At 38.9% G+C, this 19,155-nt stretch overlaps 1 protein-coding gene across 1 annotated transcript in view; it reads left to right on the top strand.

The window, feature by feature from the left end:
• Nucleotides 1–19,155, top strand: part of LOC115461623 (H/ACA ribonucleoprotein complex non-core subunit NAF1-like) — an 80,086-nt gene that overhangs the window by 48,577 nt on the left and 12,354 nt on the right. Inside the window, exons 7-8 of the mRNA XM_030191588.1 lie at nucleotides 5,583–5,634; nucleotides 18,752–18,854. Of these exons, the coding sequence (XP_030047448.1) occupies nucleotides 5,583–5,634; nucleotides 18,752–18,854 (155 nt within the window). The remainder of the gene's footprint in view (nucleotides 1–5,582; nucleotides 5,635–18,751; nucleotides 18,855–19,155) is intronic.

Raw genomic sequence — 19,155 nt, forward strand, 5'->3', positions numbered from 1 at the left:
GTCCCCAGATCCCCACTTCACCATACACGAAACCTGTATATTCTTAGTAACATAGTAAATGACGGCAGATAAAGACCTGAACGGTCCATCCAGTCTGCCCAACAAGATAAACTCATTTTACATGGTATGTATATGTATATCCGAGTTTGATTTGTCCCTGCCTTTCTTAGGGCACAGACCATAGAAGTCTGCCCTACACCGGTTTTATTCTCCAAATACCGGCATCGCCACCCAATGTCCGCTAAGATTCCATAGATCCATTCCTTCTAAACAGGATTCCTTTGTGTTTTTCCCATGCATATTTGAATTCAATTACCATTTTCATCTCCACCACCTCCTGCGGGAGTGCGTTCCACGTATCCACCACCCTCTCCATGAAAAAATATTTCCTGACATTACTCCTGAGTCTGCCCCACCTTCCCTTCTCCGGAAAAGGTTCGTATGCAGATTAATACCTTTCAAATATTTGAACGTCTGTATTATGTCACCCCTGTTTCTCCTTTCCTCCAAGGTATACATGTTCAGGTCAGCAAGTCTCTCCTCGAACGGTTTGCGACACAAATCCCCATACTATTTTTGTAGCTTTTCTTTGCACCGCTTCCAGTCTTTTTACATCTATAGCTAGATACGGCCTCCAAAACTGAACACAATACTGGGGGCCTCACCAACAACTTGTAGAGGGGCATCAACACCTCCTTTCTTCTAGTTATACCCCTCTCTATGCAGCCTAGCATCCTTCTGGCCACGGCCGTTGCCTTGTCACATTGTTTCTTCACCTTCATATCCTCCGACACCAACACCCCAAGGTCTCTCTCCTGAGTTGAGCTTACTAATCTCTTCCCTCCTATTTGGCATCTCTCTTTTGGGTTTCTACACCCCAAAGGCATCACTCTGCACTTCTTAGCATTACATTTTAACTGCCAGACCCTTAACCGTTCTTCTAACTTTCGGAGATCCCTTGTCAGCCTTGTCATGTCAGTCAGCCTTATTCTCCACTCATCTTTCCTCACCTTTGAGACAGGTTCCAAACACCTCCCTTCACTCACAGAATGCAACTACAGATGGTACGAAGCTTGCAAGGACCCAGAAACCTTTAAATGCCAGTGAGAGAGACAGGCAGAATACTATGAGGCATATTTTCAAAGCACTTAGCCTTCCAAAGTTCCATAGAAACCTATGGAACTTTGGAAGGCTAAGTGCTTTGAAAATATGCCTCTATGTATGCTGAGGAGACCTTTGTAGAATATAGGTTTGATTTCTTTTTATTTTTGCATTGAAAAAAAACAAATGCTGGGGGGGGGGGAAAGGCACCAGAGATGGAGCTGTAATATAGTCAGAAACCTTACTAGCATATGTGTATAAGGTCCAGAAATATGTCCAGCTTGAAGAGGCAGCATGGATCCTGCAGCCATAGGAGCCAAATCATGGTGATTTAAAATGGCTGCAGGACCCTAAAAAAAACTGCGTCGGAGGATGTCAGCTGAGAGGCCGCGATTGCACAGCATAGGAAGACAATGGTTCACCCGCCAAAATGGCTGCTCTGCCAAAATATCCTCGGAACACCACGCTGTCATTTCTCCGATGCTGCTCTCTGCTTTGCATACCGAGAGCAGTGCTGACAAGGCTTTGCAGCCATCACAAGGAAAAAGCAAGTGAAACCATAAGTAAGCCCGAAGAGGGAGAAAAATGTAAAAGGAACATTCCCCAAATCTCCAGGAACAAGTTCTGACTCACCATTCTGGCCCAGGGTATACTGGTTGCAGCACATCATATCAAGGAAGAAGGAAGGGTCGGGGGGGGGGGGGGGGGGGGTAGAATTCCACTAGACCGCCAGGGGCTCTGGACCAGAGTCTGTTGGTGGGGGGAGGGTTGACACCACCAGCCATGCAAGGGTATTTTTTTGGAGGGGGGAGGTTAAGGGGTGGGTCCAGTGGACCTTCTCAGTAACTTTTCAAGTTTTGGGGGGCATTAAAGAGGTCCACGGGACCTCCACGGATTTTCTGGAAGGGGAGTAGGGGTCACTAGACCACCACAGAGTTTTTTTGAGTTGCATGTGGGGAGGCTCTCTCGAGCCCCCGCTCCTCCCATGCAACTCAAACACTGTGGTGGTCTAATGTCGGGTGTCTTCCAGTCGTAAACAGCGACCAATGCACAAAGGGAGGATCTGTGCATCTCATTTGCATGCTATCCTCCTTTTGCATTGGTCGCTGTTTGCAACTTGGTAAATTCTCCCGCTGCACCCATGTTTTAATGGGTGGCTTTGTACATCTGGCCCTCAATGTGTACTTGCATACTTTACACAGGAAGATTTACACCTGCACTTGTGCTAATAGCGCCTACTTGGCCGCCTTCTTAGCATGGACGCCCTGTTATAAAATTATCCTCTTATTTTCTGAAAGACAAAGTGATGCCTACAGATATGCTTTTTACTTTTTTTCATTTATGTATTCTGGACCTATTCATTGCAAAACAAGCTTGCATTTCTACCAGAATATCAAAGATAGAACCTGAAAACAGTCACAGCCACATTCTGAATAAGTTGTGAGTTACATAAATTCTTCCAAGTCAATAGCAGGGAGTAATTATGATTCGTCGTACACATTTTTTTTAATGTCTAAGCATGTTCTATTGTATATTCAGCAAATGAGTGCACCACTGTCTTCAGCTGAGTAGAGATCAGGAAGGGCTTAAGCGAATGCATTAAGCATAGCATACTACTATCCTCTCCCAGCTACCATGGCAACATGCTGTTTTAATCTGAGACACTCATCTAGAAGTATTCCAAGCTCTTGACACATGATTTAAAGGGTAAAGTATACGCCATCAATGTAATCATGTCTTCAGTTAAACTTGCTTTCGCTTTACCAATACACAAAACCTCTGTATGTGCTCTACCTCTTTACTCCTGGATTGCAGCTGTTGTGTGTGGAATGGAGACACAGCCATGGTTCCTGTTCACTCCACTAACCGTGTATAATGCTTTTCTAATGTGGACGTTGGCACTGTGGGGAAAGAGTTGCTTTGATTGTGATGCATGCATTCCTTTAGTGTCCACATAGTACATACTACAGCTGCCGCCACTAGGGAGAGAGAAGTTGGACACATGGCACTGAATCTCAGCATATGATCCAAGAGACCTAGCACAGGATCCTGGAAGCACAGCAGGAAATCTGGGTGTCCCCTGGTAGATTGGATTGCTTAACCTTTTTATTAGTACAGTAGAGTCCTGATTATTTGACATAAACGAGACCAACAGGTGGTCAGCACCACCACCACCACACTCTGCACATCCCTCCCCCCCCACCCCCCCCACCCCACCCCCACACATACCACAGGTCACTGCGTCAATCTTATAGTCCCTGGGTGGACTAATGTTGTTTTTGGAGCAGGAGTGATCCCCAGTTGCTCCTGCCAATGCCAGCTGTGCTTTCAAAATGGCTGCCGGAGTGCAAGGTACACCCAGCCTACAGGTGGGAGGAGGAGGTGCTTGAGACTGGGAGGTGGGGGGGGTCTAACCTGTTTGGGAGGGAGGGAGGGGTGGAGCATGAATTAGCGGCCATCAGATAACCATGATTCTACTGTACTTTAAAGATGTTAAATTGTACTGAAGAAGAAAATGGAGAGGAGCATGAGGTTTTAGGGAAGTATATTTAATGTGAAAGAAAAGATTTTGCATATCAGGTGTGTTTCACTCATGCAGTAGAATCTGTGGGGAGGGTCCTTCAGCCTTTGTCTGTATATATACATCCCCCCCCCCCCCCCCCCAATGCACATGGATTAAGGGAAAAAGAGGAGCTAGAAGTAGAAGTCAGCAGGGTAGCCTGGAAGTCGGGCCCTGCTACCCACAGATAAGGAGAAAAGTAAGAAAGGTAGTACTGCAAGGATCCCAGCACACACACACACAATAATAATAATAATTAAAAAAAAGACTGGAAAAAAACTCGGTGGTGCCATTATTTCAGTATCCCCAGGGACCCAAACCCAGCAGCAGAAGAAGCAATGGAGCTGTAGTACTGATGAAACTATCTGCAGGATGGTGCCACCCAGGAACCCAAACGCCATTGGCAGAAAAAAAGTTTGAGTCCAGCTACATAATAAGATATTGGAAATGGAGGGATGTGTAATGCAAGAAGAAAGGGTGATGCAGGGGGGTGAGTGTAAGGAGGGAGAGTTTCAAGGGAGATTGTAAGGGGAAAGGGAGAGAAGGATAAGAGGGTGAATGCAAAGGGGAGGGAGAGGAGAGCAAGAGAGGGTGGATGGGCTATGAGCGTGGAAGGAGAGGTGGAAAACCGAAGTCAGATAAGTAAGCATTCAGTGGGGTGGGAGTATGTCTGTGTGTGTTCATATGTATATTTATATCCATATCCCCAGTGGTTATTTCTCTCACATCTGACTGCACAGAAAGACACAAGGTGACATGTCCCATCCACTAGAAACTTTGTAAACATTTCAACATTAATATACTAGAACAGCACTGGAATCATGACCAGAAGAGCTTGTGATCACCCGGGAGGTTACCATTCTAACTGATACAAAGCTTGATGGCAAGAAAACACAGATTAACTGGTAAAGAGAAAACACAAGAATGATATTTATGGTGATAGACAAATCAATGATAAGTGATTATTCCGTGCATCAATGAGGTTTAGGAATGAGGTTCATTACTGCATTGCCATTTGGAGACATTTCCCCCAATAAATACAAATATAAGCACCTTAGCACGCGCACACACACACGGAAGAAAAATGCCTGACGTGTCACAATGTAAATGTGTGTATTCAAAGCAGCTTTTATTTTTGCTAATTGTACATTTCTGTTAATTGTTATGAATATCTCTGTGTAATTAAACTCTGGAATTCATTGTCAGACAATGTGGTAAAAGCAGTTATCTTAATGGGGTTTAAGAATGGTTTGGATATCTTCCCAAAAGAAAAGTCCATAAGCCCATTATTAAAATGGACTTGGGAAAATCCACTGCTCATTTGTAGGATAAGCAGCATAAATTGGATTGTACTGTTTTGGAATCTTGTCAGGTATTTTTGACCTGGATTGGCCACTGTTGGAAACAGGATACTGAGCTTGATGGTCCTTCGGTCTGTCCCAGTATGGCAACACTTATGTTGTTAGGTTAGCAAACCATTTTTAACCCCTTCTCTATATATACTTGGAATTCCTTTGTGCTCAAATGTCACTAGACTCAACACGATGAAGGGTAATAATAAGAACAAAAATTGTCATCCTTTTATGTTTAGATTAATACTTTGTGTTCTTTAAGGTTGCATCAAAGATTAATTGTATTTAGACCTGGTATATTGGTTTTTCTTTTTGCTTTCTATGCAAAGTGCATTTGTCTTCATTCATAGGAACAAGTTTTACTTTTTCTGTGAAAGTACATTAATCTTGAGCTATATAAGCTGTTCCAAACATTTGCTGTCACAAAATGGTTTAGAATGAAAGCGCTCTCTTTTCTCATAGTATAAATATTTTCCCCATCTCGCTCATCCTAACATAGTTTTGGAGAAGAAGTTGGCTTTTATTTTCATTCATTCTTGTTGAGTTGGTTTATTTTGTTTTTCTCTTAGACAGAAAGGTTCTGATGCGTCCTGGATGAATGACCAAGAGCCACCAGTTGAAGTAAGTAAGACAGCAGCTGTAGCTGCTCTACAGACTTCAGCATGTGCACTGCAAGGCTTTAATGTAAACTTCTAACAGCCAGATTATAATCGGCAGAATCCTTCTTGGGATTGTGTTTAAGATCAGTAAGTTCTTGGTTGAAAGCTAACAAACTTAGAGGTTCTTTTACTAAGGTGCACTAACAGATTTAACGCAGGCTAGTGATTAGCGTATGCTAAATAATAAGGCGTCCATTATATTCCTATGGGCATCTTATCATTTAACACGCTAAATCTGTTAGCGCGCCTTAGTAAAAGGACTACCTACCCTTCTGGAAATCATTAAAAACCCAAACTAATGACAGAGAGGCAAGATGGTGTCCTGAGCAGAAGCAAGTACCTGAGCTCCTGAACTGTCGTGGATTGTCGGCGGAAGCGGCCTTTTCTTCCCCGTTTACATGGGGAAAAGAAAAGGGAAATCCAGGGGGCAGGCCTCCTTAACCCCTGGAGGGAACCCCGTACTTCGCCAGACTACACTGACGATGTTTGCTACTCAGGCACTGGGAACTCCAACGCCCACTGTGAACGGGCATTCCCTCTCTCTTTCAGAGAGGGAAGCCCGCAGCATAGAGGAGATCTCTTTGAGCTCTCCCTCGAGCACGACACCTCCCAGACCGGGTAGCAGCTTTTTACAAGCAGAGGAGCAGATCAAAGAACAACCCGGAGTGGTGATTGCTTCTTTGTTATCTGGAGGAGGCCCCTCTGCTACTTCTACCCCCAGAGCTACTATCTTGTGAAGGACGGGAGATACCGTTTCCTTCCCTGGGGCCTGCTACCGTGATCTGGAAGAGAAGAGAAAAACCGAACGTGGTGACATTGGACACCCTATGGGATGCGATTCAAGAGCTGACCGGCTCTCTCCTCCAGGTAACTCAAACTTTTACAGAAGAAATGAGTGGTTTGAAAAAGACCTATATATCTTTGTCTGAGACTGTTCAAAAACAGGAGGAAAAAATTCTAAAGCTAGAAGGCGAAATAAAATCCTTACAAACTTTTGCAGAGGCAGCCACGAAAGAAAGGGAGATTGTTAACAGGAAATTAGAGTACCTGGATAATAATGCCAGAAAATTAAACCTAAGACTGCTTAATTTCCCGAAATCTCCGATTATATCGGCTCTCGATATGTTAAAGAAATACTTTAATGAAATTCTGGCTATTCCGAAAGAAGCATATCCTCCAATTACCCGGGCTCAATATATTACAGGAAAAGGAACTTCAACACAACAGCAACAGGGATTGAATCTAACTGAATTTCTTGAAAGTTCCCTTGAAGTAATTACTGAGCGCACCACTCTTTTGGTATCATTTGTGTTTGAATCTGATAGATACAGCATCTTCCATTTATACTTTAAACATATGAAGGCATTGTTCCTTGGTTCCAGAATACAAATGTTTCCAGACTTAAACAGAGAGACTTTGAAACGAAGGCGTGAGTTTTTGGGTTTAAAGCAGAGGACTCTTACTTTGAAAGGAACATTCTTATTGAAATTTCCCTGCAGATGCTTTCTTTCTCTTAACTCTGTTAACTATATGTTTACCGATCCAAAGAAAATGCAAAGTTTTATTGCCTTTAAGGAGGAAGAGAATCGTTCTAATCAGAACAATCCTGTAGGCTAATGCTGTTAAATTCAATTGTGGGCTTAGTAGTTCTCCTGCTCGTATGTTTATAGTATTTCTTATTTTGAATTTTTGCATTGTGTTTTGCCTCACTTAAATAGTGGACTAAATAAATGAAAGTATTTACCTAGAGGAGGTTACACCTCCTAGATTTATATCTCTTTTTCAGTTTTTTGTAGAATTCAGTTACTGCTTTTGCAGTCATGTTATGTGATTGTAAAATTAGAAAATTATAAATAAAGAATTAAAAAAAAAAAAAAACTAATCCTATGAACCCATTTACCCAAACACTTGCACATCTGTACCCACCTATATCTTCTATTACTCTGCTTCACTTAACTTATATTTTCCCTATCAAGTTTCACTATCAATAACCTGTAATACCTATTACTATGTAAGCCGCATTGAACCTGCTTTCAGTGGGAAAGCGCGGGGTACAAATGAAATAATAAATAAATAAAAATAATATGGATAAAACTGAAATGTTTGTACTTCTCTGGAAAGTTGAAAACTGATTTTTTTTTTTTGTTACATTTGTACCCCGCGCTTTCCCACTCATGGCAGGCTCAATGCGGCTTACATGGGGCAATGGAGGGTTAAGTGACTTGCCCAGAGTCAATTTCCCAAAGTTGTTTAACTTCAATGGTCATGATCATCCCATTGTTGACGAGATGAAATATCTTGGAGTTATATTAGATTTTACAAATCAAAAGAAAAAAAGCAGATCAAAAAAGACAAAAAAATAGAACAGGAGGGTAACAGAAGAAGTGGTTTATTACAAGTTACCCGACGTGGCCACGTTTCGCCCTCAGGCTGCGTCAGGGGTAAAAAAACTACAAAATAAAAATACATAATGAGTAAAACATAAACTTCACCATTGTATATTTGATAATAAAACATATCTAAAAACACTATCACATCATATAAAATAAAAACAGATCAAATCTAAAAACATAATACAATAAAATATAATATCAAATCAATATCAGTTAAAAACATTCAAATTAAATATGCATGCAATAAAATAATAATTTTAATACAAGACATAATATCAACACAAAATATAATAATGTCAACACTAAATGTATATCAATAGAACTGCATCGGACAGATAGGTGGAGATCTACAACACTAAAATAACTGAATGACCATATATACTAAATATCACCTACCTAATAGGGGTAAAAAGCAAAGTGAACCCCTAAAAGTAGTCATACAACCACCTAAAAAATACAAAATAAAATAAATAAATAAAATCTCACAATGCTTGGCCTCAATTGCCATCTTTTATGCACATTCAATGATCCAAAATATTGAAATTAATATTCACTTTGTTAAAAAGTGAGAATCAGTGGGTTTCCATAGATAGCAACTCAAATCAATAGAAATTGATACAAAGTACCTAAAAACATCATACTGTTCTATGACAATCACATGTATCCTGATGATAATATCATTCAAAAGAACTCCACAGTGGCCATGAAAAAAACTGATTACAACTCACAGGCAATCCAGCACTCATTGCTGTTGTTTGAATGTACAAACATCAATTGAAATTGTGCTGTTGCAACGCACCAAACGTACTTACCCTGATACTTGTGTCATTAGAAAAAACTTTGTAATGGATGTAGCAATACTGATTCAGAGGCGCTCAGCCAAACTCACAGGCAATCCAGTGCTTTATGTTGCTATTTAAATGGGTGGATATCCATACATAAACCCTAATGATTTTATCATTAGAAAGAATTTAGCAATCCCACTCAGCACAACTGGCATGTAAAGCAGTGCTCTTTACTGATACTTGAATAGGTAGATATACAATCATCTGTTTCAATCATAACTGTGGCAACATCCTAAACCCCCTCTAAGTATTGAAGCTAACAGCACTAAGCTGATCAGATTACACAAACTTCAATAAAACAGACATGAAGCAACAAGCAACTGGCTTAGAAAAAAATAACTGACTTAGAATTTGCACTGACAAAACATATTTAAAGCAAGCCAAACTGTTTAAACAATACACACCACCATCTAAAGTCCATATGGAGTATCTTATATCTTACCTTACATAAGTGCTTCCCAAGCTTACTCAGCAAACTTCACAATGCTATGTTGACTGGCAGCATTATAACAAACACTCTGATTAGTCCTTTAAATATCCCCTTTGAGAGTTCAAAGGTCAAAGAAAATTCTAGAACAAGAACCCACTAATCCAAATAAAAGTATATATAAAATACTATGGACATCTCAAAAACAGATAAGTAAAAGTAAAAATGGTAAAACAAAAAAACTTTAAGAAACAGAGATGATAATTTAAAAAAAAATCTGTCATGTGACATTTCCAGGCAAAGGATATGGAACAAGCATTGGAGACATGTAGTAACATATACTGACCACCAGGTGGCTGATTTAGTCAAACATTGGATTGAGCAGTACATAATGGCAATCTGCTGGTAGTACTATAAAAACACTGAGAGATCAGTTTCTTGATTCAACCCAAAAGGTTTAACAGTCTTAAATCTATAAATCAAACGTTGTTCAGCTTGCAATAGCAATTTGTTCACATCTCCACCTCTCCAATTTGAATATATTCTTAAGAGAACTAAAAATCTTAACTGGTTAAAATCATGTTTAAATTCACACATGTGTGCCACTAAAGGTTTATCTAATACCTCTCTCTTTATTGCGCTTTTATGTTCTAAGATGCGCTTATTAAATGCTCTTATAGTTTTACCAATGTAAATAAGCCCGCATGGGCAAATTGCTGCATATATTACTTGTGAAGTCTTACAAGTCTTACAATGTTTTAACTGATATATTTCTCCTGTAACAGGGTGTTCAAAACATTTTGTTTTCAAATTGACTGGACAAACGGAACAATTTAAGCATGGGTAATGACCCCTTACTCTATCCTTATGAAGTGGGACTGGTAATGCTGATGGTGACAAAAAATCCTTCAAATTCTTATTTCTTTTGTATGCAATCATCAATTCTTTATTTGCAAAAGATGGAATGTTCTGGATCAATGGCCAATGAGATCTTAATAGTTTAATGATATCAGAAGATAGATAATCATAATATAAAGTGCAAATAACCTTTTGGTCATTATGTTTCTTTTCCTTATTCTGCAAAAGGTCTTTTCTATGGACCTGTTTTGCTCTTGCTATACCCTTTTCAATATATTTTACAGGATAGCCTCTTTGCGTGAATCTATAAGCCATTTCTCCTATTTGCCCTTTACAATCACGAGCCTCTGAACATAATTTTTTTACTCTTAAAAATTGGCTGTAAGGAAGATTACACTTTAAGGCATGACTATGACAGCTATCAAAATGTAGGAATTTGTTCTTATCAGTAGGTTTTCTATATAGTGAAGTAATAAATCTACTGGATTCCAACTGAATTTTAATATCTAAAAATGAAATTTCCTTTCTGCTGAAATTAATCTGAAATTTCAAATTGCTATCTCTTGTATTAAGCCATTTGAAAAAATCCATCAACCGTGATTCACTACCAGCCCAGACCACAAAAATATCATCAATGTATCTTCGCCAAAGCATAATATTCTCTGTGAAATTATTATTCTGCAAGAATTTCTCTTCAAAACATGCCATAAACAGATTAGCTAATGAAGGTGCTACCATTGCACCCATGGCGGTACCTTTTATTTGTTTGTAAAAAGTACCTTCAAAAAAGAAATAGTTTTCTTTCAATGCTATAGTGATAAGTTCCATGATAAACTCAGTGGGTATCCTTCTAAACACACACCTATTTGTTAATGCTTTCCTAATCACATCTAGAGCTTCATCCTGGGGGATATTAGTGTAGAGAGACTCCACATCAAATGTAACAAGAATGATATCTTTATTTTTAATTTGTAGATGTTCTAATATGTTAATGATGTGTGCTGAGTCTCTAATATATGAGGGGATGGATGGAACGAGAGGTCTTAAAAATACATCAGTAAATTTGGAAAGTGGTTCCAAAAGAGAACCTATGCCTGACACAATAGGTCTCCCTGGAGGGTTAATCAAGGATTTGTTGATTTTTGGGAGTATATACATGGTTGAGATGCGTGGGTGTTCTACTCTAAGAAAAATACCTTCTTTGGTTGTCAGAAAACCAGCTTCAAGCCCAATATCAATGAGAGAATCAATCTTATGTTTTAAATTACTGGTTGGATCTTTAGATAAAGGTAAATAAAAATTTTTGTCTTTTAATTGTCTCTTAATTTCTTCAATGTATTGATCTTTATCTAATAGCACAACTGCACCCCCTTTATCTGCCTGTTTAATCACAATACTGTTATCTTTCTTCAATGTCTCAATTGCTTTCTTCTCATTTTTAGAGATATTAAAGAATGGATGTTTATTCTTATTTTCCAAAATCTCAATGTCCCTAATAACCATTTGTTCAAAAGCTTGTATCATGGGATTGATTTGGGCGGGGGGCATCCAAACACTATTTTTCATAATTACAGATTCATTCTTTTCGTATACATGTTTATCTGAAAAAAAATCCATAATTCTTAATTTCCTAGTTAATTTAAATAAATCGATGCGTGTGTTGAATGCATTATATTGTGCTGTTGGAACAAAAGACAGCCCTTTATTGAGAATTGAACGCTCATGTTGATTTAATTTCCTTTTAGTTAAATTGATAATATTGTCATGTAATGAAGCTGTGTGCCTAACATTTTTTATTTCCAATAATCTTCTATTTGTCTCATTTGTTGATTCATAGTTTGTCTGTTTGCAAATTGTCTGTTCACTGAATTGCTTCGACCTCTCCTTCCACCTCTCCCTCGTCCCCTTCCCGTATAATAAGGTAACCTTCCTCTTTGTTCTTTCGGTGGTACTGATGAATCTGTTGTTGAACCCTTTTTCCAAATTTTCCCTAGCTGAAAAACCTGCTCTGAAAGGTTAGATCTAGGAGGTGAGGTGTATAAGGGTGCTGATGGATCAAATACTTCCTCATTATCGCTTCTTATTCTTTTGGATTTACGTTCAATGACAGGACTCTTCTGCAAAGTATTATTCTGTTTATCAAATTTATCAGCATAATTTATGTTTCTATTCCTAAATTGTCTATTCCTATTATCTCTCCGATGCCATGGGTACACATTATTATACTTATAATCTGTTTCATCTCTCTTATACTTATCATATTTCATGCTTTTCACATCTTTCTTGAATTGCTCTAATTGCAAATTAAAATCTTCAAACATATCTTTAAAGCATAAGTCATTATCTCTTAAGGAGACCAATTCTTTATCAAGATCTTCTTTTAATTTTTCTGTTTTCTTGTTCGCTGTTTGTATGATCAAAATCATTAAGTCCAGAGAACACTTATTAAGGATTGCTTCCCATTTAAGTAAAAAGTCCGAATCTTCATTATACATCTTCGGTTCCTTATTAATTCTTAGTCCTCTTGGGATCATTTTATTACGACAATATTCCAACAATGTGAGAGAATGTAATTCAGTACGGACTAAACGTTTGTTGAGTTTAATGGCCTCCTCCCAATGGTCCATCTGGTCAAAAGCATTAGAACTTTTCTCTAAAGAATGTATGCCATAAAGATATTTTTCAAATTGAAATGCTTGAGAAGTCTGCATAATTTTTTGAATGTTGAAAATTTTTGTACAGTTGTCGAGGCATATATAGTCGAGGCATATACTGAAGAAGCTGGAAAAATGGTCTAACGTTTGGCAATTAAAATTCAATGCGAAGAAATTCAAAGTGATGCACGTAGGGAGTAGAAATCCAAGGGAGGCGTATGTGTTAGGTGGGGAGAGCCTGATAGACACGGACGGGGAGAGGGATCTTGGGGTGATAGTATCTGAGGACCTAAAGGCGATGAAACAGTGCGACAAGGCGATGGCCGTAGCGAGAAGGTTGCTAGGCTGTATAGAGAGAGGTGTGACCAGCAGAAAAAAGGAGGTTTTAATGCCCCTGTATAAGACGTTGGTGAGGCCCCACCTGGAGTATTGTGTTCAGTTTTGGAGGCCGTACCTTGCGAAGGATGTTAAAAAAATGGAAGCGGTACAAAGAAAAGCTTACGAGGATGGTATGGGAGTTGCGTTCCAAGACGTATGAAGAGAGACTTGCTGACCTGAACATGTATACTCTGGAGGAAAGGAGGAACAGGGGTGATATGATACAGACGTTCAAATATTTGAAAGGTATTAATCCGCAAACGAATCTTTTCCGGAGAGGGGAAGGTGGTAGAACGAGAGGACATGAAATGAGATTGAAGGGGGGCAGACTCAGGAAAAATGTCAGGAAGTATTTCTTCACGGAGAGGGTGGTGAACGCTTGGAATGCCCTCCCGCGGGAGGTGGTGGAGATGAAAACGGTAACGGAATTCAAGCATGCGTGGGACAGGCATAAAGGAATCCTGTGCAGAAGGAATGGATCCACAGAAGCTTAGCTGAAATTGGGTGGCGGGGGGAAGAGGGGGTTGGTGGTTGAGAGGCTAGGATGGGGGAGGGCAGACTTATACGGGGTCTGTGCCGGAGCCGGTGATGGGAGGCGGGACTGGTGGTTGGGAGGCGGGAAATACTGCTGCACAGACTTATACGGTCTGTGCCCTGAAAAAGACAGGTACAAATCAAGGTAAGGTATACACATGAGTTTATCGTGGGCAGACTAGATGGACCGTGCAGGTCTTTTTCTGCCGTCATCTACTATGTTACTATGTTACTATGTATAGTCCCTCTGACTACTGTAATGTGTTATTTTTAGGGCTTCCTAGCAGATCTCTTCAAGCACTGTAAGTGGCACAGAATGCTACAGCATGGCTGATTGTAGGTTCACATTTTACACATATTTCACCATATTTGAAACAGCTACATTGGCTGCCTGTTATTTGGTGGATCAATTTTAAAGCTGTTTTGTTGGTGTTTAAGCTGTTGTATGATCAGTCACCAGCCTGTCTTGCAAGTACTTTGAAGGTTTGTACTCCCACTCATGTTATGAGATCCAAGAATCAAAACTTGCTTGAGATACCATCTTTTTACCAAGTGAGACTAGATATATATAGAGAGAAGATCTTTATGATTGCAGCACCTAAATTACAGAATAGTCTAATGCAGCACTTGCATGACACGCAACTGATTCTTCCTTTCAGGAAGCAGTTAAAGACTTCCTTGTTTCAGCAAGCCTTTGCTGTTATGTAATGTGTATGGGTAGTGATTTAAATGATTGTTTAGTTAATACGGTGGTTTTACTGTGAACGTTATGAGTTTTAATGTTGAAATGTATGTGACTTCTGTAAGCTTCCCAGAATACTAGATGATGTGGGTTATAAATTTAATAAATAAATATGGAGGGGTTTGAACAAACACTGGTGCTTTAAATCGATTATCTTTTTTTTTTTTTTTAATACTTGTGTACAGAGTGGGTTAAAAAGTCTAGTGAAGCAAAAAGAATTGTCCTGTCATTTAAGTAACCTCTCTTGTTTGATTTTTTTTTTTTTTTTTTTTTACTTTTCTTAGGCAAGCAACATTGGTTCAACAAGTTCTGTTTTCAAAGGCTTCCCAAGTGTATGCTGCATGTGATGTTATCACATGGTGTGTCTTGCATACTGCTAGTTTATGTGTAAATATAATTTCTGTTTTATCAGTGTTTCCAAGATAATATATTTGTCAGATATGTTCAGCTATTTCAGAGTTTCATGTAAATACATTTAATTACTCTTTGGGAGGAGGTGTGCAACATTTCTGGACCTTCTCACTACTTTTTCAGATTCTCTACTCCCACCAACCTGTTTGCCAATTTTCTTTTGACCTCCTACCCCCACACCCTTTGTACTGATTTTTTTTCCCTTGTACCTCTGTTTATGCTTGCATTCCTCCTACCATATTGATATACAGCTATCATTAACTTTCATTCGCTTGGTGCCTGTACTTCCACTCTTCCACTCAAGAAGCAAAGTCTCTACTGGGTACAACAAGAATGGGAGAACAGATGTCTGAAGAGGAAAAAGTGAGCAGAATGAGCAAAGGGAGGGGAAAAATAGTGGTGTTTTCCTTATGATCATACTATATAACATTAATATAAACAAAGTCAGGTATACTAGAGCAGTGTTTATCGTAATCCGTTATTTCCCAAGTCAGTCCTGGAGTACCCGCTTGCCAGTCAGGTTTTCAGGATAACAGCAGGCAAAAGTAGAGGCTGACCAAAGACGAATCATCGCTGGAGATATGAATCCAACAGTCTTTATTGATATAAATAAAAGAAGGACCTGGCACAGGCCTTGTTTCGACGCATGCAAGCGCCTACTTCAGGGGTCAAGTAATATATTCTATGGGTGAAAAATCATAAAATAATCAAGAAATAGAAACAAACATGTGTAACTATATGTATAAAAATGAATTATGAGGTTTAAAATGCAAAACGTATACATAATGATAAACGTAAATTGAATAATAAAAAAATTATCCTATATATACAATACAAAGCACATATGTATATAATACAGAGTAGTAAAAAAAATGAAGGGTTGTAAAAAACTGTGTATAAAAGATACCAGCACACATGTGTCTTTAAAAGAACAAATATGAGTTAATAAGACATTCACAGTAATTAGAACTAGAAAAAAGGATTAATTAAAAACATTCAAAGTAATGAAAATTTTTTTTCATTTTTTTCATTACTTTGAATGTTTTTAATTAATTGGTTTGAATACCTTTGGCCTCATTTTCAAAAGAGAAGGACGCCCATCTTTCGACATAAATCGAAAGATGGGCGTCCTCACAGGGTCGTCCAAATCGGTATAATCGAAAGCTGATTTTGGACGTCCCCAACTGCTTTCTGTCGCAGGGACGGCCAAAGTTCAAGGGGTGCAAGTCGCGGCTTTGGCTTGTTTCTGAGGGCATCTAGCTGGTGTTTCTCTCGCAGCTCATTCAAACGTCGTCCGTTTTTTTAAAGGTACTCTTCACCTCCTTTCTCCTCTTCAGCGTCCGTGTCCATCTTGGAAGTTGAATTTGGTCCTTAGTGTGCTGCAGGGGCTTCCTTTTGAGCCTTTGCATTCCACTTCTCATAAGGATCTCACCTTGAAGATGGTGTTTTTGGTGGCCATTTCCGCAGCGCATAGGGTTTTGGAATTGCAGGCCCTGTCTTGTCGGGAACACTTTCTGCAGTTCTCGGAGTCTGGTGTTACGTTGAGGACGGTTCCGTCCGTTTTGCCTAAGGTGATGTCGGCCTTCCAGTTAAATCAGCCTCTTTTTCTTCCCTCCTTTCATAGGACTGACTTTCCAGATAACTTTGCTCGATTGCATCTCTTAGATGTTTGGCGGGCTCTGCTTCAGTATCTGCAGATGACTAATGATTTCAGGTATTCGGATCATCTGTTTGTTCTTTATTCTTATCCCAGACGTGGTTTTGCATCTTCCAAGGCGACAATATCTCGTTGTCTTAAAGAAGCTATTTCTTCTGTGTATCTGCTGAAGGGAGCCTTTCCTCCAGAAGGTGTGCAAGCCCATTCGACTCGGGCACAGGCGGCTTCTTGGGTGGAATCTGCAGCACTTTCCTTGAATGGCATTTGTCGGGCGGCTACTTGGGCTTCTCGCCATTTGTTTGTTAAGCATTATCGGTTTGATGTGGAGGCGAGGAAGGATGCTTGTTTTGGCACGGCTGTGCTCTCTCGGGGAGCAGTGGTTTCCCACCCTTTTTAAGGATTGCTTTGGTACGTTCCCGGATTCATCTGCTGCTGATGCTAAGGAAGGTAAAATTAGGTCTTACCTGATAATTTTCTTTCCTTTAGTAGTAGCAGATGAATCCAGGATCCCTCCCTGTTTCCAGAAACCTCGCTTTGATTGCTGATAGTTGTAGACAGTTTGGTAAACTGAGAAGATTAATTTTGACAGAAGATGGTATATTCCAGTTTGCAGTTCGACTCATTTATATTTTTGAGTCGGGTTTTTTCCAGTTACAAATTTTATATTTGGCTGTTGCCATATTGTTGTGAGGAGAGTGTTATTTGTTTTCTCCTTTGCTTTGGGATACGATCTATACTGAGGAGCTTAGGAGCTGGGCGTCCAATGTCACTGTTTTCAGTGTTCTCTATCTCCACCTGCTGGTAGGCGGATACAACCCACCAGTTCCTGGATTCATCTGCTGCTACTAAAGGAAAGAAAATTATCAGGTAAGACCTAATTTTACCCTCCTTGCAGTATGCCAAGCTGCAAAATATGCCAGCACATATCACCGGACCCCACAGTTACATCAGAAAAACATTTGGCATAAGGAGATCCTACTCATGCTCTTCTTCAAACGTAGTATATAGTAAGCTACTCCAGTTAAAAAAAAAAAAAAAAATCTGTTTTTTATTTTGTTTTATTTCCATTTATTACTTTTAAAAATGGACTAACATAGCTACTCAATACCAGTTTGTCATATTTTGAAATTATAGTTCTCTCCATGAATTTATTTTATATATGTTTTAATTTTTTTTTAATTCACATAAAAAGTGAGATGCTCATATCAAATTCAGTATTCACTGAACTGTCATTTAAGTATAGTACCTTTACTCCAGCCAGATACCATTGGTACAAATATACTGTTGGATGATTTCCATGTAGGGAAGTATGTGCTCATATATCATTGTTCTGGTATTTAAATGCGTCACACTCCTTTTTAGTGAAAAAGTGGATTTTTGTGCTTTTTGTCTGTGTAGCTGGCAGGCCACATAGGTCTGTAAGCCATAAGTTGGACAACCCTGTCAGTCTTTCTTTTTTTCTTTCTTTCATGGGTTTGTTTTTGTTGTTTTTTTGTTTTTGTTTTTTCATCATTGTTATATCCAGTACCGAATAAGAATGGGAGAGAAAAAAATCCAAATTCATCTGTTACGTTAATATTTTTGATGAGAAAAGGAAAAAGCATGAATAAGGGGAAAATGTTCCATTCCTCTTGTTTTCTTTAGTCCTCTTTATTTTTTTATTTTATTTTATTTTTGTTACATTTGTACCCCGCGCTTTCCCACTCATGGCAGGCTCAATGCGACAGGCAATGAAGGGTTAAGTGACTTGCTTTCATTTGTTGAAAGCAAAGATAAATCGTAAAATTATTTTGATATTTTGTATACAATTTCCTCAGTGGTTTCAGGGCTTGTTTGTGGGTTGTCATTTGCCTAGATGTCCTTATGCCCATCAGGGATGACATTGCAGCAGCACATTGGATCCTCAAAAGCTCTGTGGGCAAGGAGTTTCAGTAGAAAATGAATTAAAAGCCTTTTTCTTTCCAATTAAAGGTTGTTCAGTGATACACACACTTTTCAAGCCCCCTAGTAAAATGTTCCAGCTATGTTATAGAATACTAAAATACTATTTAAAAAACATTAAGATGTTATATTGCCTCCGGATTACAATTATATGGAATATTAAATGGTTATTATTAGCCCAGAGTGGCCACGAAGCAAACTATCAGTTAAATAAGTGTTACAATTTTGGTTTCCTCTAGGCTTTAGATTTTAGTGATGACGATCAAGAGAAAAAGTCTAAACAGATGAGAAAGCCACAAAATCAAGGGAGAAAGAAGAACAAATTTGAACCAAGGGACTCAAGTAAGTAGCTGCTATAAAGTTAATAATTTAGGATAAACTCTGTAACAAACAGTTCTACAGCTATAACGTATAATTTCTTGGTTCACTGGATGTTATTTCTTAAACTTCAAATAATGTAGTCTATGTAACAATGCATGTTCTTACTTTTTGGTTACCTATTAAAGACTAGGAAATATATTGATTTTTACCTTTTCCTGTCTGCATTTGTACACACACCATATTATTAGACCTATGACTAGTGTATCAGAATTATAGGGGTGGCAGCCTTCAAACTCTCCTGACTTTCAGTCCTGCTTTAGGG

Source organism: Microcaecilia unicolor, chromosome 2 (genome assembly GCF_901765095.1).
Source record: "Microcaecilia unicolor chromosome 2, aMicUni1.1, whole genome shotgun sequence".
Lineage (NCBI taxonomy): Eukaryota > Metazoa > Chordata > Amphibia > Gymnophiona > Siphonopidae > Microcaecilia > Microcaecilia unicolor.